General features: G+C 37.5%; 1 protein-coding gene across 1 annotated transcript in view; it reads left to right on the top strand.

The window, feature by feature from the left end:
* DSG4 (desmoglein 4) overlaps nucleotides 1-23,483 on the top strand; it is a 57,133-nt gene that overhangs the window by 2,245 nt on the left and 31,405 nt on the right. The window contains exons 2-7 of the mRNA XM_027772645.1: nucleotides 531-658; nucleotides 5,239-5,601; nucleotides 17,979-18,014; nucleotides 19,769-19,900; nucleotides 22,195-22,350; nucleotides 22,684-22,828. Of these exons, the coding sequence (XP_027628446.1) occupies nucleotides 531-658; nucleotides 5,239-5,601; nucleotides 17,979-18,014; nucleotides 19,769-19,900; nucleotides 22,195-22,350; nucleotides 22,684-22,828 (960 nt within the window). The remainder of the gene's footprint in view (nucleotides 1-530; nucleotides 659-5,238; nucleotides 5,602-17,978; nucleotides 18,015-19,768; nucleotides 19,901-22,194; nucleotides 22,351-22,683; nucleotides 22,829-23,483) is intronic.

Here is a 23,483-nt window from a genome sequence, read left to right as displayed (position 1 = left end):
TACAGCACATGGTGTGGGGAATTAAAATGTCCTGCTACCCGGACACTAGTATAGAAGCACAAGAACAAGAATTAAATATCAAGTGCATCCCTGAAATTTAATGTACCTTCTCATCTGAGCAAAGGAAATATCACTGGCTTGACATCAAGATAAATAGTAGGCAGAAATAATAAAAAAAAAAAAAAAAAAAAAAAAAAAAAAAAAAAAAAAGCATATGGAAATAACTGCTAAACACTAAAATATGAAAACTCTAAAATATGCTAAAGTATTTTTAAATCTAATAATGTTCAGCCATCAACTATTTTGTCTTCATATGCATGGCAAATATTGAAAAGCAACTTGGTACAGTAGTGAATCAGGGAATAGAATTCTTATTCTAGCTTTGGTACTAATAAACTGTGTAGCCTCTCTGGGCTATTGTTGTAACATGGATCAAAGAGAAGAGAAGAGGAGATATTGGATTATATCATCTTGATAGTATTTTAAAGCATTAATATGTTTGTGTTTGGTTTCTGTAACAACTGGTACAGTACTCCCAAAACAGACCACAGAAGCTGTTCTTCATGTGCTGAAGCTCAGAGTCCTGGCCAAACTTCGTCTTTGGGACTCGACTTTGAGATCATCCCCACAACCCTCACAAGACGTAAACACAAATGAGGTAATGAGCCTCCAAATAATTTCTTCTTAGTAATCCCAAAATCCCTTAAAAATGCTGATGATAGTAATCTCTGGATTCAACTTGTTAGGTACCATTGAAATCAGAAGTTTCAATGAGGAAAACCAGAGGAATCCATCTAAATTATCTAGTACCTATTTCTGTGGTTTGTTGTTTCTCTTCCTTAAAGTTCATCTTATGAGGTATAGAAAAGACATACAGGTACACAGGAAATCTTGTATTTCAGAAAAAAATTAACCACTCATAGTTTAAAAAGAATATGGAGGAAACATTCATAAAATACCTCATCAGGAATAGCAATAAAGAAGAATGATGTGGGGCCAGCAGGTGGCAAGGTAGTTAAGGTACTGGATTCCCACATATTTGGCCAGGGTTCAAGTCCCAGACCTGACAACTTGAAATCACACTGGGTGCATGTGCACATATGCCCAAAATCCTGAGAGGAGAATGGAGCAAGGATGGTTGCATGGCCATCCCCCCAAGGGGTGATTTCTCACTTTCCCCTCTCACCATCTCCTTTCTCTCTCTCTCTCTCTCTCTCTCTCTCTCTCTCTCTCTCTCTCTCTCTCTCTCTCTCTCTCTGTTTTTCTCCAGTGAACACATGTGTCCTGAAGCAAAAAAAAAAAAAAAAGGAGGAGGAGGAGGTTGTTTGTCTCTGTGAAATGCAATGTCACATAGGATCTGCACTTGTTTTAGTAATTCTCTTCAACAAAGTAAATTATTCTAATGCAATATTACCTGCAATAAATAATAGTCCACTCTTTTAGCTGGCTAAACAATGTTCAGCTTTCCATATGATACGTGCTAATGTAATACACTATTATTGGTTGCCTCTGAAGCTACTTGAAAGTAGCTTTAAAAATAAAATCATCATAATAGATGCTGACTTCTTGATCCCTTTACCTTTTTTTTTTTTTTGAGAGAGAGAGAGATTTTTTTTTGCTATAGGGCATGTACACTTCTTTGAGAAACAGAGAGAAAGAGAAACAGAAAGCAAGAAATACTCCCTGGAGGGATGGCCATGCTGCAATCTCTTCTCCTCTATTCTCCTCTTGAAATTTTGGGCACATACATGCACGCAGCCTGAGTTTTAAGCCACCGGGTCTGAGACTTGAACCACAGTCAACTTCATGAGAGTCTGGCAATTTAACCATTATACCATCTGCTGTTCTCTATCTGTTTGTTTATAGGTATATTTCTGACATCTAAAACAATGTCAGATATATAGTAGGGATTCTTGATTTTTCCAGAGTGATTTCCATTATAATCTGCAATCTCCCACATGTAGGCCCAGCTGTGGTGGCAATGGTGGTAGGGTTCCACTGCACAATACTGAAGCAAAATGAAAAAGCCTCTCGTTCAGATCCCAGGTTGACTTGAACACACCAGGCATCCAGGGAGAGGATCATAGCATGGCAAGATCCTGTTATGTGTGTTTTTCTCAAAAAGAAGGAAGGAAGGAGAGAAGAAAGGAAAAAGAAGAAAAGAAGAAAGAAGCTTTAAAGAAAAAGAAGAAGCCAACCAGTGGCATGGTAGTTAAGGTAGCTGGATCCCACATAGCCAACTGAGCAGTTTGAATTCTGAACCCAGCAGCCTGAAAAACATATTTGGTGTATATGTGTACATGCCCAAAATCCTCACAGGGGAATGAGGAAGGGATTGCAGTGTAACCACCCCCCCCCCAAGAAGATACTTTCTCACTTTCTCTCTCTCTCTTTCTCTCTCTCTCTCCTCTCTCTCCCCAAAAGAACGCATGCACCATATTGTAAACTAAAAAAATTAAGAAGCAGAGGAGGAGGAGAAGAACAAAGGTCTTCCACATTTATTGCTGATTGACCCCAAAGCAAAGTACTAGAAGTGCTGAAGCATCTATATATTCTCCACCATCCTTTCAAATTCCCTGTAAGATGAGGACATCAAATTTGCCTTTGGAATTTTACATGCAGAAAGTTTCATTCATTTTTTTCTTGAGACATTTTACATTCTCCTCCTATGTGTCTGCAATTCAAATCTTAAACAGTATTACATATTAAATTTACACAAAACACAAACCATCTCCAGAGCTGATTGTGATGTATGCTTCAAGTTATCAGCCTAGGAATATCCTTACTTGTTATTACAATCAAATTTTTACTGTTCTTCCTTATTCCAAAATAAGTCTAATACTTTGCACAGAGATAAAAACAAAGCCACAGTAATGTTAGAGCTAATTAAAAGATCTTGGTAGGTTGGAATGGAGAGAACCTCTTCATAGCTGCCCTGTCTCTTTAAAGTGAGCTCAAGAGCACCACTATTTGTACTTAACATATTGAGAAGCAAGGAGAAATGTCAATCATGTTCCAAGAGCCTGAAGCTCCCGATACCATTGAAAGAGGATACATCTCACGAGTAAAAGCAACTTAATGCTGTTCTGATCTAGATGTAAAATGAAAATTATCTATGGTATTTATTCAAAGCCTTGGACAAAATATTATAAAAATAAACAATAATGAAAGTTCAGTTAGATGTGCAACAGTTACAAAAGACTTTTTAAGTGATTATTTATTCAAACATAGCTTTTTACATTTTTAATATTTTATTTGTTATACATTCAACCACTGTATATCATTACAGCATGGAAAATGAATTTTCCCAACATGAAAACACACTGTATATTAATCTAGTCAAAGATACTATCATACATATTATCATAAATAGATAATTTTCCACTAATGCATCCCTTAAATGTGTTACTTCTTTATTTTTCCTATTGATCCTCTTCCTATCATCCTCCCCCATTTCCTACCCTCCTCCCACACTGTCTCTAGTATCCACAATCATTCTCCACGCTTTTATATTTTCCAATCTTTTGTTTCCACCATATAGCACAAACATTCAGTATATATTGAGTGGGAATACAACCCCTCTCTTTCATAGTCTAGCTTGCTTCACTTAGCAGTAAATCTTCCAAATTAATCTATTTCTGCTAGGGTCTTGTTATTTTTTATGGCTGAGTAGTATTTCATAGTGTATATGTGCCACATTTTTTCAATCCATTTATCTGTTTATGTACTTTTCAGTTGGTTCCATGTCTTAGCAATTTTTAACAAGCATCCCTTTTCATAATTCATGGCTTAAAGACCTATGCAGCATAAAAAGAAGAATGGATTAATAAATCACCCAGTATATATAGGTTGTGCTAGTGTTCTAGACAATCTACCACCAAATGCCATGCCAATCTAAAATACTTTTTCTATTGTTAAAACATACTGAAATTAATTACAAATTAGTGCCAATTGTCAATATTTTCTGTTCCACAGAAAGATTTGTTAAGATATTGCAGTTAGGACTCTGACTCTCATTTCAGTGATTACCTAAAGATATTTGTTAACAGAAAATATCAAGCATATGTTTCATGTGGTCACCTTATGTATTTTTGAATTAAACAGATACCCCTAAATTTCAAATTTGTTTTGGGCAGGTGTCTTCAAATACTGCTTCTTTGTGGAAACTTTTATCCATTACTTAAATATAATTTTCTTCTCTCTTTCTCATAACTATCTTCAACATATAATTCTTTTCTCTTTATCCTCTTCATTTTAGGATACCATTGTAGCCCTTTAATTGCATAGACTATTTTTTGTACTTCCAAACATGCTAGACTAAGTTTCTCAAGAGACTAAGCACTATTTAGACACATTCCATCATTAGAACCTGAGTTGTTTCTGAATTATGATGATGGGATAATGAAACAAAATGCCATCTCTTTTTGAAATCCTCCAACCAATATGTATTAGCAATTAGAGAACATTTAACTACATCTTCTTTATATATATATATATATTGATATTTCTAACAGCCTGCAATTTTTTCATAAGGAGGTAATACCTTAATTTAAATCCTTGCTAATGAAGGAGAAAAGAGAAATGAAAAAAAAGGAAAAGATAATCATAAATATCTAGATAATGCTCCAGTCTTTTTCCAAATTGAGCTTCTTTTTAGTAAACATTTGTGATGGTTTAAAAGATGTTCTGTACTTATTTCATCAGGAGGAATGTAGAAGGAGTGAGAAAACTGTATTGTGGCTACTTTACAATGATTTTATTAATACTGTCTCATAGAAGTTCGATCATATAATCAGGAAAGGAGGTGCCAAAATATAAAAAAAATGAAAAAGAACATACTAGTAGTAGTTAAGTCAGAGTTTCTTAGTCTTAGCCTTGTTTTTTCAGAACATCTTTAAAAGTGAGACTTCAGCTCAGCCAAAGGGCTTCTTACGGAAGGAAGCAGAAATCACTTGAATGAGGAGATGAGTTTCATTATTCTATTTCTTCCTGTCCCATACGTTAGACCTGGTGCCTTTTCACAATGCCCTCTGCTAGAAGTATCATTCCTTGAAGTTGGTTCCGTAGTGGGCATGAGTGTGTATGTGCTGTCAATATATGTAATTTTGCTTTTACAATGTTGGCAGTAAGAAGAAGCCTTCTAATTTTATTCAGCATGATGATAGGCTCTAGCATTTTAATTATTTTTCATGTTGTGAGTAATTTATTATTCATTGGGTATCTTCCCTGTAAATCTAGTCCTCGCGCTGTAGGATTTTTCTTTGGTGTCCAACAAAGGGTTTCATTGCAATAAGAAGCAAGGTGTGTCTAAGTTCTTACCCAGAGCCCAAACAATGCCAGCCTTCCAGACCAGCCCAGGAGTGTGGGGTGGGGAAACAGAGTCATTATAGAACATCTTCATCCCTCTGCCCAGAGAGCATCAGAGTTATCACCGATGCCCTCCCAAAAGGGCATCTCGAAGTACATCTTGCTGCAGAGCCACCTTCAGAACCCAGAAGACTGGGACTAAAATTGAAGTTCACTGGAATTTGTGTGCAAGAGAAACCTAAAGGAATGGATTGGCTCCTTCTCAGAAGCATTTGCCTTCTGATCATTCTAATGGTAAGTAGAACTTGAAGGAAATGCAGCCTCAAAGGCTTGTTTTCTCTCTCAGCTGCTGGGATTTCTACATGGGATTTGTACCATTTTTCAACCCCTTCCTGCAAAGAGAGCTCCAGGAGTTTAGCCTCCATTGATTTCAAAGGAAATGCCTGGAGGGACCAAGCGCCATAAAGAAGCAGAGTGAAAATTTGACTGAATTGAATTTAAATAACCTTAGAGACATAATCTTACTCAGATGAAGTGTTAGGACAATTCTATAATTGGAAATGAAATTTGTATTATCTTGGAGTCATTCTTAATTCAGACAGATCACTGTGAAAATTCCCAGTGCAGATGAGTAAAGGGGAGGGTAAGTTGATCAAGTCCATTTATTTCAGTTATCTCCCTGTGGACTTCTTTCAAAGTGAAGGAATGTTAGCTATGTCAAAATTACATTGCAACTAGTTATGGAATATTAAGTCATATGAGAATTTTTTTCCAGTCAGAAATAGCTAAAAAAAAAAAAGAAGAAGAAGAAAACTAAACCCTCAGGATAAATCTCTTCTAGAATTATTAAACCATTCTTATAGCTCAGGAAGAAAATATTTAAATGATCTATCTTTTAAGATAAGCATTGCATTTTGCATATCATATTATTCTCCTCCCTTGAGTGCCTAAGATATGAAATGCCTTCCAGACAGATGCTCTGCACAGCCTGTACCCTACTCTTGAAAGAGGAGAGCAGCTTCTAATTCCAGGTCTGTAGAGTAACAAAACTCAATTTTATCAACTCACTGATCTATTTCCAATTCAATTAGAAACGTTTATTTAAAGAATCAGTTACACTAACTTAGATCAGATTTAAGTCGACCAAGATTTAAAGCAACTAATGATCGAATAATAGAACAAAAGAGTTAAAAAAGAAATGTTTGTTCCAGCCACAGGGACCAGTGGAGAGGTGCTGTTCCATGAAACAAGATGCACGGGGGTTGGGGGGTGGAAGCCTGAGGGGGACCTTGGTTTGGTTCCTAAAGCAGGTTGTAGTGCCACAGACCTGTGATCCTGAATGGCTGGGAGGCTGGGGCAGGCAGATTGCAGAATGGCAAAATTCTACTGAAGAGCTCTCTCTCTCTCTCTCTCTCTCTCTCTCTCTCTCTCTCTCTCTTCCTCTCGCTCTCCCTCTCTCTTTGTCTTTACTCTCTGTCTCTCACCTAGGAATGGATAAGTAAATAAAATGTGTAGAAAGATAAGGGTATATGGTTATAGGACACTATACATTTTTTAAATTATTTTTAATTTTATTTATTCATTTACCTATTTTTATTTTGACCATAGAGACACAGAGACATTTTTAAGGCACATTAAGGCAAATACTCTATAGTTGGATGCACCTGAGCCTCCCAGGAGGGTACACAGGGATGCTACAGCATGAGCTTGGAAAATGATACCCATCCTGTTCTCGGGCAAGTGGCATTATACCAAAACTATATGAACATCCAATCTAAAAGACAGTGACCATGGTAGGGAGAGCCAGGAATATATCACCATTTAGTTGCCACAATGAGCACCATTCCTCCAGGATTCTTTCTGTGAACCTTAAAAGCAATGTGGGCACACAGCACTGCCAAAGGGCACACAGCCAAATTTGGGAAGGGCATGTGAGAACAACGGCAGAAACTTCCATCCTCTGAGCTCTGAACACATTATTAACGAGATCATCTTTGAAAACACATTTTTAAGTTGAAAACATCAGATAGAATTGCAATGCCCTGTTATTACTTACTAAGGGAAGAGGCAAGAATTCAACTCAATCTTTAACGGCAATGGGAAATGACCAGTCTACAACTCTGGTTACAGTTCTCCCGTGTTTTGACTCTACACCTCTGGTTACAGTTCTCCCATGCTGTGACTCAGATAAACCTGTTGTTTCCTGAAAGGAAAAACCACATGAGTTAAGATTTTAGAAGCAATTTTTGACCATTAAACTCTCTCTCCTATTGCTCTCTGCACAGACATGTTTTATGATAATATTATTTCATCAAAGAGTTCATTTGTCTTTGCCTTGCTTTTAGAAGAGTACTGTATTTTGATTCTTAAGATTTCTTTTTTAAAATTTATTTATTTACATTCATTCACTATACATCATTACAGCATACAAAATGAAATTTCCCATCCAGAATACACTGTATATTGGCTCAATCAAGCACATCAACAGACGTGTTATCAACAAATAATTTTCCATTTCTTATTTCTCTGTAGCATTGATGATTTCTTTTTTTTTCTGTTTTTTTTTTTTTTTTTTTTTTTTTTTTTTTTGCCATCCTTGATTCCCTATTCCTCACCCTCTGCCATGTCCCACCCTCCTCCCACATTGTCTCTGGTATCCTACTATTGATTTATTTTCCTTGGTTAATCTTGGTGGTTTGGGGACTAGCAGTTGGCATAATGACTAGGTCGCTGGATTCCCATGTAGTCAGCTGCAGTTCAAGTCCCAGACCCGGTGGCTGAAACACATGCCGGGCGCATGTGTGTGTGTGTGCCCAAGATCCCGAGAGGAGATGGAGGAGAAGGGATTATGGCGTGGCCATCCCTCTGGGGGGAGTTTTCTCGCTTTCTGCCTTTCTGTCTCTGTCTTTTTGGTGAGTGCACGCACCCTATAGCAAAAATCTCTCAAAAAAAAAAAAAATCTTGGTGGTTTTGATACTTATTTCCTTTCCTACTTCTCATTGATACTGAAGTATTTATGTTTTCTATTTTATGGTCATTGTGATGAGCTTACATTCTTCTTGCATGTCTAATAAATCCTGTAAGATATCAACTAATGATGTCTGAAACTGGGAAATAGAGACTTCTAGCATGATTCAAAGTTGAAACAAATGTGAGAATGCCTAAAGAGAATGAATATGATATTATAGATGTCATAGAAAACTAGGCATATGCTTACTTGTCTTTAATTTCCTGAACTTGAACCCTGCCCTTTTCATTCACTAAATCAAAGCTTCTGTGGGGCATCATTGCAGCTTGCACTAAGAGGGTGTGGTGACCTCTGAGAGACTTACGGGAACTTTGTGTCAGCTCTAGCTCAACCACAAAGAGTACTTTAAACAAAGTTTTGACTGACTGACCCAATAAAAGGTACCCAAAATTCTAGATTACAATAGGGCATTTTATTTTATCACATGAGTCCTTTGGAGTTTTCTTCCTAATGATGTTCATAATGATCTGCTATAAAACGGATGGGGCTAAGGTGAGATACAATCAGCACAGAACGGAGACTCAGACGGCTCGGGTTTGAGTCATGGCTCCTCTTCAAAGTGTCTGTGTAACTTTGGCAAAGGTACCCAATTTTTCAGGCTTCACTGTACCCCATATGAGAACGTGTGATTAGACATGACGTCACCAAGTTTCTTCTACTACAGAAACTCTGTGATTCTATAATTATCTCTATGAATGGGTATGTAGTAGAAGTTTATGTCCAGTGAATAGCATTTTTATAGCTTTGGCTAGAGAATCTAAAGGTTTAGATAATGCTATGGATTGTGTACAGTTTACTAGGACAGAATCATTTAAGGCAGAGTAATTGTTGGCTTGAAGAGCCCTATATTTTATCAGGTTGATTATATCATAAAGAGCAGCCAATGTTTTTCCACATACAGAGGCCATTCATACTACATGTAAGACGTCAACAATTTAATTAAATATTATAATTCTTAAAAAGTAAAGAAGGTAGGTGGTTAATCACATAGCTATCACCTCACTGAGGGCTGAAAATAGGCATCAAAATTTAAAAACATATTTAGAAGTAAACTAGTCACTTTTCAATTTAGTTTTTAAACAAAATGGGATTCTGACATGTAAAACACAAGTTTGTTTTTATTTATTTCGTCCAAGAAAATTTCCAGAAGTATAATTATGAGAGGGGGAAAGCACCTTATCTGATTTGGTTTTCTATTTGTACAAAAAGGAACGCTCTAATTGGCATTAAATGATTGGTTTCCATATTGCTTATTGTAAAAAGTACTGGTGTCCTCACCACACCAAAGGTTACATGGAAGCAAATCTGATCTCTTTTATTTTTTCTTTAGTATAAGTGACTAAGAAATGTATTTAAACCCCAAGCAGCCAAATTTATATTTTTATCCACAAATTCTTGCAGAGTCTATAGTGAGAATGTCACCGAAAAAGTTCTATATCCCAAGAGATATTTGATTATCACCATACCACACATGTAACTGTAGTATAAGGGAACTTCAAAACATTGAAAATGGGGGAACCAGCAGTTAGCGTAATGGCTATGTCGCTGGACTCCCACGTAGTCGACCGCGGTTCGCGTCCCGGTCCCGGTGACGTAAAACTCATGCCGGTCACGTGTGCGTGCGTGCCCAAGATCTCGAGAGGAGAATGGAGGAGAAGGGATTGCGGCGTGACCATCCCCTCTGGGGGGTGATTTCTCGCTTTCTGTCTGTATGTCTCTCTCTGCCTGTCTGGCGAGCGCATGCGCCCTATAGCAAAAACCTCTCCAAAAAAAAAAGATTGAAAATGGAATGAAAGTACAAGTGTATTTTGAAATCCATGCATCTCTTTCTAATGATACACATTTTCTATGAACTTTTAAAGACCGTTCATATAACTTTCTCAAATATTGACATGCAAAATTAGAGGATAAATGTCCTGCTCTAGAAATATTTCATGGTTCTTGAGAGTATGTCTTTCCTTTTTTTTTTTAAGATACTTCTTTTTAGAGAGTTTCTGGCTCCTGAGTAAATAGTTTGATCACTGCTTTCTAGTTCCTAAGTATCCAGGGAGGAGTCCCAAGACAGCAATGAGACCATCGTTTGAGTTGCAGCAGTTTCCTCTGTCCTCCCAGTGAGATTGCATTGGAAGTCCTCTCTCATGGAGAACAGCTCTGATGACAGAATGTGTGCAGAGAGTGACTACAGTGAAACCTTAGCGATTACTTGGCCGAGAAATGGGTGTCCTTCCTTTCTATGCAGTAAATTACACGGCTTACAAACTAAAATGCCATTACTTGTTATACCTTCAATTATAAACAAAAGTAGTATAATTAGGCTTGAACTTGGCATCTCTACTATCCCAAATATTTTTATAAGTGATATTCAGGAGAGAACTGCTTAATAATGACTTTATCCTAGGTGGGCAAATGACTTCCAGACTGATTTTTGGAAGGTAATCCAGAAAGATAAAAAAAACAATAGCTTTGTTCAGTAGCTAATACTTTAAATGCACTCAGAATGTAAGAGAATAACATATATTCTATGACAGCATTGCAATAAGCATAAGTAATAACTTAGATTCTGCGTGTCTCATATAAAATCATCACATCCTTGGGACCACCAGATGGCATAATGGCTTGTTGCTGGACTTCTGCATGGTTGACTCGTGTTTAGAGTCCCAGATCTGGCAGCTTAAAACTCACACCAGGCGCATGTACATGTGTGTCCTAAATCCTGAGAGGAGAATGGAGGAGAAGGGATTGCTGTGTGGTCATTCCCCCTGGAGGGTGGTTTTTTGCTTTTTGTCTCTCTGTTTCTTAGGTGAGCACACGTGTCCTATAGCAAAAACCTCTCTTTAAAGAAAAAATCATAATAGTCTTTCTAGCAGCAAGTATTGAAAGAGAAAACAAGGCCCAGAAAAATGTCTGTAATTTGCTGAAAGTTAAATGGTGATAGGCTATTGTATATCATATTATTCCTGTAAATATATACTTCATAACAGGTCAGAACTTGTCTTGCACACAGAGAATAGTATCTGTCACAAAATTTGTCAGTGAAAATCTTTCAGTGAATGAATGGACTTAGTTTCTAACATATTTTTTTAGCGTGTCATTTTATCATATTTCTCACCAATTTGTTAATATAGGCTACTTTTTTATTTGTTTTTTGAGAGGTTTTTCGCTACAGGGCATGTGCACTCGCCAGAAAGAGAGAGACAAAGAGACAGAAAGCAAGAAATCACCCCCCAGGGGAGATGGTCATGCTGCAATCCCTTCTCCTCCATTCTCCTCTCATGATCTTGGGCACACACGCACACACGCCCAGCGTGAGTTTAAGCCACCGGGTCCAGGACTCAAACCAATGTGGGAGTCCAGCAACATAGCCATTACGCCAACTGCGAATCCCAATATAAGCTACTTTAATATGGTTAGTGGGCTTCAAAGTGAGTTTGAGAAGAGGAGGAGCTTCTCTGGGGTTAGTTCTGTCTTTGAGTTAACCATTCCACCAACTTACACTAACAAAACCTCTTTCAACTAACAAAAGCTATTTCAACATATTATTAAAAATTCTTAAAGATAAATAGAAGTATCTCCATTTTACAGTAAAAAAAAAAGTTCCAGGGTAAATGAGTCAGATGGCCCCTGACTGGGACATTCAGGATTTGAACCCAAAACTACAAGACCAGAATTTCTTCTGCTGTGCCATAATTGATTCCTGTCCTCTTTGAGACAATGTTCAGCCCTACCCACCATTCTTTTACAATGTTGAGTGCATTCAGACATCTTTTCTAATTGACCTGCTTGCCCCTCCTTTAGCATATAGCCCTTGCTAGGAGGGACTATGTTTTATTCTTTTTGCTTTAAGCCTATTTATTTACTTCTCCCATAAGAAAGAAAGGCAGCACCCCAAACAGGCCCTTGGTGCTTCAGCTAGTCCTGCATCATGGAAATGCACGTGCCTGGTGTATGTGGTGAACCAGAACCCTTCCATGAGGGATGGCCCTGAAGAGTGTCACATTTTTACTGTGGTACCACTGGAGGCCCCTCTTGCTCTGTATTTTATTCTTGGCTAGCAAGAACACATACATTTTCATTTCTTAGGTACTTCATATTGCCAGAAAAAGGTCCTGTTCAGGTTCTTTCTATGAATGATATTTATTAGAAGGACCATAAAGAGACAGAGAAAGCAGGAAACCCATCAACTGAGAGCACAGAAACTAATACATTTAGGATACCACCCATGTCTCCAGGTTATATCTCTTCTCTCAACAACAGGTGCCTCTAATTCCCTTTCCTAGTACTCTACGGTCATGGTAACCAGTTCCGTCATCTCCATTCTGTTAGCAAGGCTTCCAAGTCAAGCCCCATGAGACAATGACGTCTAGTCCACACATCCTCTGCAAAGGGGACTTTCACAGGAAAGGAATTTTTGGAATTACCTGGGAGCCCATAACTTTTTCACCACTTAATTGAGGTTCATACAGTTAGGCTACTTTGTGTAGTTTAGGAAGATGATGTCATTTCATGGGATTTTTTTTTTCTAAAACATGCATTCATAGGTGTTTCCTGGAAGTGAGAACTCCAGACAGAGCTCATGATTTCATAGGCCTTAGAGTAATGTCTGCCCAGTTCCTTCAGGGAGACCTGCATGTAAAGCGAAGGCTCTTGAAGGACCGGTTACTATTACTCTCAACAGCAAAGTGAGCTGAGCAGGGAGCAAAAAATATCAGAGTGTTCTGGAGAGATTTCCATCAAGCATCACATAAGTTCTGCTAGACAAGATCTAGCATCGTAAATCCCTGGCCTAAAAAACCCTTCCTGGGGACAGGGAAGAATAAAAGGCAGCTTATGTTCAAGAATCCATTGAGTTACCTTGGCTCATAGCTAGCCTTCGATTGAGCTGGGCTCTCGAGAGAACAAGAGCAAGGTGAAATGAATCCCAAACACCTTCTTTATCCCTTTGAACTAAGGGCAAATTATGTAAGTAATCTTAAGTCTTTTAAAATGATTGACCAGTACTTTGAGATATCAGAGAGTTCTGTGAACATTTCCTCTAAAGCACAGCTCTGCCTTCCTCTTCACATATGTGCTAGACATTACTTTCTATCACAGACTCATTTGTGATTGCATTATTTAAATCATTGCTTAAAACAGATAGGGATTGGGGGAACTGTCCAAGGTCACACTGCTGGTGACAGAGCCAAGATTTATCCTCAGTCTTGTTTCCAACTCTGAAGAATTAGTCTCTTGGGACCAGCAGATGGTGTAATGGTTACATTGCTGGACTCCCATGTAGTTGACTGCAGTTCAAGTTCCAAACCCAGGGGCTTAAAACTTGAGTTGGGCAAATGTTTGTGCACACCCAAAATCCCAAGAGGAGAATGGAGGAGAAGGGATAGTATGGCCATCCCCCCAGGGGGTGATTTCTCACTGTCTCTTTGTGTGTGTATCTCTCTGTCTCTCTGGTGAGTGCACATGCTCTATGGAAAAAATAATCTTTAAAAAATTAGTCTCTAAATCACAGTGCTTTTTTATGACACCAAATTAAATTTTTAAATTTTTTTTAATCTGCCAGAGAGTGTGTATGTGTGCACAAGAGAACAAGAGAGAGAGAGAGAGATACCACCCACCCCCACCAGTGGTGCTTGGTTGCACTACGATCCTTTTTCCTCCAGTTCTCTATCTCATTGGGACCCTGAGCACATGCATTTGTGCCAGCATGTTTCTCAAGCCAATGGGGCCCTGTCTTGAACCCTGGTTGGCCATATGGGATCCGGCTCCCTCTGCACAGTACCTAACCACTGTGCTATGGGTCCATTCCATCAAATTATAACTTAAGGTTGCACATCTACAATGGCGTAGAAATTACCTGACTTTGAAATGTATACCTATTTATAATAAGACACTTGATACCAGTTTAACTACTACTATAACAAGAGCTTTCAAATTGAGGCACATATTTTGCTGAATTTGATTAAAACTTTAAAGGGTTTAAGTACAAAGATATTTTTAAAGAAATTATTTTCTAGTTCCTCAGATTATACACACACACACACACACACACACACACACGTGTATACATATATTTTTTTCTTTTCCTACATCGGTTTAACTGACTGTGGGGGCAAATATTACCATGTTACACTGCAATAGGCTGTGAAACTATCCGGGACACTAAGCTAATGGATAACCCAAGATATTAATGTCAGTAAAAAGAAGGAGAACTCACTCTATAGCTGTTAACAAATCCTTTTGCAAGGCACATGATTTTCAATTATTTGTTTTTAACAAAATTAAACAGAATTTAAAGAGTTGTTAGTGAATAAGTAATAGAAATACATTTTAATGATAGATAGTATATTTAAGTCATATAATTTAGAGTAAGTTTTTAAAAATTAATGGCTCTGCTACTAAAAACCAATTGTCAACTTTTCTCAATACTACAAATTAAATACAAAACCAAACAAAATAGAACGGACATTGACACTTGATTAATTCTAGGAATAGTAATGGTTTTTATAAACTACTTTTTAAAGAAAATCATTCATCTCTTTGCAATACATTTCCAATAAAGATTTACTTTCTACATTTAGTAATATTGCCTCAGAATCTCCACATTTGTTTAGTGTTGCTAAGTTGTGCTACTAGTTACAATTATGAAGCTAATTCAGTCCAGAAGAAATTGGTTTTTAACACATAGAGCCTTACCATTATAGAAATTCTACTAAATTTTATATTTGTAACATCTTTTTGTTACAGAGAGGTATGGTATAGTGCTCAATAAAAGCCCTAAAACACATCAAAATATATTAAAAGGTTAAAAATGTATTCCAGTAGAAAGAATTTATGGAAGTATGGCTCATCAATGGAAATAAGATGTAAGAGTTCAGAAAGAGATCTGAATAAAATAAATTCCATTGTTACCATTTTTTTAAAAAAAAAACATTGAGCACCAAATGACAATGGCCTTTAGATTCCATTGGCTACATTTTAAAGTGATATAATAATTTCATTTAAAAAATCAGCATTTAAATAGTCTTAAATTCCATCCTTTATTACCTTTCAAAGATTTAGCTGTCACTGTAGAAATAGTTGAAGAAGCACATCACTGTTTTCAGAAATTTTTAGGTTACTTAAGCAAGAACTGTTAAAGACCTCTGCAAGATGATATTAAAAGTAGTCAATACAGTTATCAATATTTGTGGCCACTGTTATATGACACAAAAATTCAAGCAAAACCAGAACAATTTGGTAAAATAATCTCAGGGTGATTCAGAAGAAGCTCTCAGTGCTGAGTGGTAGAATGGTGGTTTGGGTTCCATTCTCAGTTGCTGTTTTAAGACTGCATAGATCCCTCGTTAACCTAGCAGGCTTGTAAACAGGAAGAAGCCAGGGTGGGAATGCATTTCACTAGGGAGGGAAAATTACCTGCCACAGCTCTGCTTGAATTATGAGCAGAACCCCAGCTAGGACTCACTCTCTCTACTTTCAAGTTAAAATTAGGTTATTGAGTTGATTATAGCTCTAAGGTTCCGCAGCTCAGCTTGTCCTCATCTAGGTGGGTGGGGTACGCACCATAATGACGCTACTGTGGTTTTCCATCAGTCCTAAGGCAATGTCAGGAAAGGAGGGAGGAATAAGTGGAAGAGAATATCAAAGAGAAAAAGGAGAAAAGGAAGAGAAGTGGAGATGGAGAGGGAGAAAGAAAAAGTGTGGAAGTTGAAGCTGAGGAGAGTGAGATTCTTTTTTTCTTCTTTTTTTAATTGACATATAATTATACATATCCATGGGACATAATGTGAGAGGTTTTAGTACACAAGAATATACTGTGTATTATTCATATCAGGGCAATTAGTACATCTGTCATCTCAGCCATTCATCGTTACTTTATGCTGCGAACATTACAATGCGCTCACTTACAGAGCTCACCAACCTTCCGACACACACCAAGACAGGGCTTCTGTTAAACCTCCCTTGAAAGACAGTTCCTGAGCAACACATGTCAGAGCTGAGCTTCCATCACCAAACTGCACCATGTATCAGTTCTCAGTTATCCAAACACCCCAGTGACCTGAATGGGATGACAGCTATTAAAATGACACCCAAGTCAACCACCAAAATGTATGCTGATATGTATTCATTGTCATGGAACTTTACCACAATAATTCCAAAAAGCAAATTACAAAAGTACGTATGATTTCCTTTTGCTTAAAAAGTTACAACATGGGGGCTAGCAGATGGTGCAGCAGTTATGTCTCTGGACTCCCACGTGGCCAACCACAGTTGGAATCCCAGACTGGGCAATTTGAAACTCAGGCTGGGTGCATGTGCATGCCTACTCAAAACCCCTGGAAGATAATGGAGGCAAAGGAATTGCAGTGTGACTATCCCCCCAGAGAGTGATTTCTCACTCTCTCCCTCACTGTCTCTGTCTTTCTCTTTCTCTCTCTCTCCAGCAAGTACACAAGCCTAAGACAAAAACTTCTAAATAAAAGTTACAATGTGTGTAGGTAGATGTGAAGAAAATATCTGAAAAATAGCTTATCAATGTCCAACTCAAGTCATAATCTCCCTGCAGTGATATTCTCTTGCTAAATTTTGTTCCATTAATAGTGTTTCCATTTCTCAAAACATCCAAGTTTAGGCCACCAAAACCACCTGAGTCTTCACCCCTTCATTCCACAGTCGATAAGCCCTGTCAGTTCTCTGTACTATAAGCACTTTCTCTCCTTTTGCAGTGCCACGTTGGCACCCAGGTTCATGTCCTATGTCTTAGCTCAGCAATTGCTAACTCAACCTCAAGTGTTTTCCCTTGTAATCTTCTCCATATTGGCTTGACATTTTTTAAGTTTATTTATTTATTTATTGAGAGAGAGAGAAAGGAAGAAGGAAAGAGAGACATCCCCAACAGGGTCTTATACCTTTATCTCTCTCCAGCCTTCCGGCCACACATTGTGCCTGGTGTGTACAGGTCAACCTGGGAACCAACCTTAATCCTCCATATGGTTTCCAGCATTGCAGAGCATTGTGCTACTGCTACACCACCATAGCTGGGTCAATGACATGTTTTAAAAGGAGTATTTTTTTGTTATTTCCAGCCTCTACCCTGTAAAACCAAACTCCTTAGCCTAGTACATAAAGCTCTTCATGATCTGCCCCTAAACTGACATTGCAAACCTTGCCTCCTATGTCACCTCTACTTCCCATTCAATAATATTGACCATTTCTGCAGCATCCCCTGAAGTTTAGTAGCTTTACAGCTGTGTTCGTGTCTTACCCAAGCTCACATCTTCCCCCCATCAGGTTTCCTTATCAAAAAAGCTTCATCCTACAGAATCCCTTCAAATCTCTACTCTCTTGTGAAGCTTTTCAAAACTCACATGAAAAACTTAAGTGTTTGTTCTGTCTTTCCTTGGAGTCCTTACCTTTGTTGTAGCAGATATTCTGATCTTACTGCAGTTATTTATCTTCCCTGAAAGTTTACAGGTCTTTAGAGAGCAAAAATTCTGTATTATTCATTTTGTGTTACTAATGTTTATTCCACAGTATTAGCAAAATGAGAATTTAATAAATAAATTAATGAGAAAACATCATCAATGTTTTTATGACACTGCTTCCTTTAAGTTATGCAAATGTGTGCTAATTGTATGTTTCTCTGTAACAGGTGGTGTTGGAAGTAAACAGTGAATTTATTGTTGAGGTAATGTATAGTAAAACTATTTTCTCAATTTTTAAATTAAAAGAAAAATTGAATTTTGTAATGCATCATATATGGAAAATTCGAATATTTGAAATAATCGCCATGGTAAAAGTTAAGTTAAAGAACCTCTGCTGAACTGGACTAACAGTAGTAAAACCATACATCCAACTTCCCATGCTTATAGGACAAGCTTTGCAACAGCTTGGAATCTTAGTAACCCCTATTTACCAAACAATACTAGGAGCTTATTCGTGTGTTTACCAATCTATAGCAAAGGAAATAAAGTAATACTTTAGAAAAATTTTAGACATATCAGCAAGAAAGCTAATACCAAAAAAATGATATAATCATAGATGAAAAGAACAGAATATTTAGTACCATTGAGAGTTGAACTCAGGAAATGAAGCTACCATCCTCTGTCTCTGCTGGGGTCTTATTGTATTATAATAGTTCAATTTTCATTACAATCATCTGAGAGGAAAAAGTTCCTTTTCTAATCTTTGTGGGCAAAATAGGATACAAGTATTATATTTCAAGACACTGTATCAAAATGGAAAAAAATGTTAATGTATTTATCCTTGGAAGGATAAACTATTCACATGAAACCTCTCCTTTCCCCCAAAGTGGTAATTAAATGAAGCCTTAGCTTAAATAAACTTATAATCACCTATGTCTCAATAAGTATATGAGGACTGACAAAAATAAATATACATGTCTGTGTTCATACAAGTATACAAATATGTTTGTGCATGTAGTAACAGTTCTAAACACCTTAATAGTATAAAATTACATCTCTAATTCAAAATCCAAAATGCTCCAAAATCCATAAATTTTTGAATGCCACCATGATTCCACAGGTAGGAAATTCCATACCTGACTTCACATGGTAGGTTGCAGTCAAAATGCTGTGATATAAATGTATTGTATAATTGCCTTTAGGTTATGTTTATAAAGTGAATATGAAACATAAATGAATTTCATGTTTAGGCTTAAGACTCTGTATCTAGATAGGTCATTATGCATCTGTCAATAAGACAAATTCCAAAAAAATTGAAAATCCAAAACACTTCCAATCTCAATAATGATGAAAAGGGATATTCAACATGTGAAAGCATCAACCAACAACAGCAACATAGGACTATAAAAGGAAAAACGTGCACTGAGCAGAGATACAAACACACGGCATTGAGAAGCCACACAGGTGGCATAGGATTACTACTGGTGCTATCAATTCAGTTAATAATTTTCTTCTCATTCTGCAATAAAACATCAGGTGCTTAGCTACCACAATGTCCTTATCAAGAGAAGAGAAAAATCTCTTCCCTCTCTTGGGTGAGCACAACTTACCAGCACAACTTTCATTTTGTCTGAAATGCACTTATATGAAGCAATAGCAATGTTTAAACTCTGGAGGTAGTAAGTCAATGAAGGGTGAAGTAGGCAAGTCCTCTACCCAGTGAGAACTGAGTAAGAAAAGAAAACCTATGTCATATTACACAGTCTAGTACCTTAGGAGCTGGTGAGCTTTGTTTCACTAGTCATACAGTCATAAGTGAGTTGATTCCAAAAGAAGTAGCAGTCAGGAGTGATCAACCTGTATCTAGCTAGAGGTGTGAGATAGTAAAAACCTTTTTTTACTCTTCAAATTCAATACCATTTTTTCTTCTGGATATACCTTATGATGTCAAATAAAGATATTTATTAAGCAAGAGGGTCATAACAATATTAAGAAATGTGAACCATTTTTGCTAAAGGTGAAAGAATTGGACATTGAAAATGGCACTACAAAATGGCAAACTGTCAGAAGACAAAAGCGGGAGTGGATCAAGTTTGCTGCAGCCTGCAGAGAAGGAGAGGACAACTCGAAGAGGAATCCAATTGCCAAAGTAAGTGATGAGACAAGCAGGAGTATCCTGAGCTGATAGCAAATATTAAAGAACATGGCGGGAAAGCACTGAAAAATTGTCAGCATTTCTGGCCTTCGCTGCTCTATAGTGATTTAAAAGGATGGCGATATTATTTGCTGGGGTTGCCGGGCCACTGGTTTGAACACCATGTGCTGCAGACTGATGCTGGCCAGAGGATCGTTGGCAAGTGAACCTAGAAAAGAGACTTACATGTTCCTAGGATCCTGATAGGATGGAGAATTGGAGTAAGGACTGCAGTATGACTAGTCCCCTTTGGGGAGCTCTCTCTCTTTCCTCCTCCTCCTCTCTTGCCTACATACACAACCTACAACTGAGGGGGAAAAAAAACTGTATTATAGTTGAACTAACCAAAATTGTATTGATATTTCCAGCTATCTTTATTTAACTATGAATGATGGGGGACAAATCTTAAGATTTTACTGGATGGGGCCATCAGGTGGCATGGTGGATTCCCACGTGGTCAACTGTGGTTTGAGTCCCAGACCTGGTAGCTTGAAACCCAGGCTGAGCACGTGTGCATGTGTGCAGGAGGAGAATAGAGGAGAAGAGATTATGGCATGACCCATCCTCCTGGGGCTGATTTTTCACTTTGTCTCTCTCTAGTAAAAGTATGTACCCTATAGCAAAAAAACTAAAAGAAGAAAAGACAATTTCACTGTTTTCATTTTCAATATGTAGGTGAGATTTCAAAATTTAAATTTAGTTCAAATTTATGAGCAATAGATATAAATCTATTAAAATATATATGGCAGATATTTCACATAAAAATGTTAGGTCATTGGGAAAGTCATGACATATTTTTTAATGTTTTTCGTAAGTGATGAGACAAGCAGGAGTATCCTGAGCTGATAGCAAATATTAAAGAACATGGCGGGAAAGCACTGAAAAATTGTCAGCATTTCTGGCCTTCGCTGCTCTATAGTGATTTAAAAGGATGGCGATATTATTTGCTGGGGTTGCCGGGCCACTGGTTTGAACACCATGTGCTGCAGACTGATGCTGGCCAGAGGATCGTTGGCAAGTGAACCTAGAAAAGAGACTTACATGTTCCTAGGATCCTGATAGGATGGAGAATTGGAGTAAGGACTGCAGTATGACTAGTCCCCTTTGGGGAGCTCTCTCTCTTTCCTCCTCCTCCTCTCTTGCCTACATACACAACCTACAACTGAGGGGGAAAAAAAACTGTATTATAGTTGAACTAACCAAAATTGTATTGATATTTCCAGCTATCTTTATTTAACTATGAATGATGGGGGACAAATCTTAAGATTTTACTGGATGGGGCCATCAGGTGGCATGGTGGATTCCCACGTGGTCAACTGTGGTTTGAGTCCCAGACCTGGTAGCTTGAAACCCAGGCTGAGCACGTGTGCATGTGTGCAGGAGGAGAATAGAGGAGAAGAGATTATGGCATGACCCATCCTCCTGGGGCTGATTTTTCACTTTGTCTCTCTCTAGTAAAAGTATGTACCCTATAGCAAAAAAACTAAAAGAAGAAAAGACAATTTCACTGTTTTCATTTTCAATATGTAGGTGAGATTTCAAAATTTAAATTTAGTTCAAATTTATGAGCAATAGATATAAATCTATTAAAATATATATGGCAGATATTTCACATAAAAATGTTAGGTCATTGGGAAAGTCATGACATATTTTTTAATGTTTTTCTATGCAAAAATGCATCATGATGTTCCTGACAGCCCGATACATTTGGTAGAAGAGTGATACAATAGAATTCAATTTATAAAATTATCACCAATATCTCTACACATTGTACTTATTTTCTGATTTTCTTAACTTATACAACATTTTGACTAAATGTCAAACTCAAGTCTCGGTAAGGTACTATTAATATGACACTTTTTTTAATACTAAAGATTATTATTTCTTCTGCCAAATTCTGCGCATATGCAAACAAATTCGAGAATTGACCAATGTATGGTTAATCGTAACAAAACTATCGTCAATTGTTTACATGCCCTATGCACGTTTGCCTTGGCTGGAGCTGTGTGTACGGTCACCTCCAAGAATCCCAGAATAAGCCCTTGAGATAGCTGTATTATCCCCGCTATAAGCTGGTGCTTGGAAATGTTCAGTTGATTTTCCAAGGTGACTCAGGGCTAAGTCACGGTGCTGGGTTTCAATTCAAAGCCCATCTGGATACAAAATCCATTTCCTTCTCATTCCACTGCACTTTGAAGTTCACAAACTGCCTTAAATTGGATAACAATCCCTACCCATTTTCTCCACAGATTCGATCAGACTGTGAAGCAAACCAGAGGATTACATACCGAATCTCGGGGGTAGGGATTGATCGGCCACCTTACGGAGTATTCACCATCAATCCTCGGACTGGGGAAATTAATATCACATCAGTGGTGGACAGAGAGATAACTCCACTTTTCTTGGTAAGTCATGGCAGTGTGTTTGATATATTGATTTATATTAGTTTTCTTCCCTTTCTAAAATAAAATCATCTTGGGACTAGATAAAACAGAGTAGAATGAAATAAAGAACTTAAAGGAATAGGAAGATTGTGAAAATATAAATTAATAATTCAGGAGTCTTCTCTGTCTTACAGGTGAATGTGATCAAATGTCCTGATATTTAATTATTAGACTGTAATATAGTCTGAATTCACTGGAGAACTGTTCCGTTGCATATTTTCTCATGTGCTTTCAAATATTTGCCTAATTTTTATTCTTGGTGAAGAGAGACAGTTTCTTTCCCACTTTCCACAGATTTATTGTCGGGCTCTGAATTCACGGGGTGAAGATTTAGAAAGACCTCTTGAGCTTAGAGTCAAAGTTATGGATATAAATGATAACCCTCCAGTTTTCACACAACACGTGTACACAGCCAGCGTGGAAGAAAACAGTGATGCGAGTGAGTAGAATGATACCGTTTCTCTGCCTTACATCATATCTATTCAATATTTCTCATGGTCAAAAATTGTAGAAGATTGAGACACAGGTCATTTGAGTATCAGAAAAAGTCAAATTTATATTTTGAATAAACCCTACACACTTGATCCTACAAGTAAGAGAGAAAAAAATGTATAAGACTGCTAAATATCTTCCCATTTGAGGAAGATTCTTACCATGTGATTTAGCATATACTTAGCACCTTCCTCAGAGATTATTACTGAGCTCATGATTAACTTAATCCAAATGAGTACATTGAGGAAGAAACTATGACTACTTTTGAAGGTTCTGTTCTTGTCTATTCCTCAAAATTCTTAGCTGAACCATACCAGGTAGAGGGTGATGGTAAACACGTGTGTCATTGTACCCAGCAGATTAATCATTGAAGGTAATCATCAATCTTTATATCAAATTATATTAATTTTACATTGTTTTCAGTTCTTTCCGTCCTGCTTAACTCCATTTTTGGCTCTAGTAACCTTCTGCCTTTCCATCTTTATATTGATTCTCCTGAACATCGTTCCTTCTAGATCTTTTCCTTTTCCTATATTATTACTTCCCTCTCCTCTCCCTTTGCTGTCTGCCTCCTTTTATTTCAATCCTCTAATATCTCTTTC

Source organism: Tupaia chinensis, unplaced genomic scaffold (assembly GCF_000334495.1).
Source record: "Tupaia chinensis unplaced genomic scaffold, TupChi_1.0 Scaffold000290_1, whole genome shotgun sequence".
NCBI classification, from domain to species: domain Eukaryota; kingdom Metazoa; phylum Chordata; class Mammalia; order Scandentia; family Tupaiidae; genus Tupaia; species Tupaia belangeri.
Note: the sequence above shows the minus strand (reverse complement) of the source record. Positions and strands in the feature narration are given on the sequence as shown.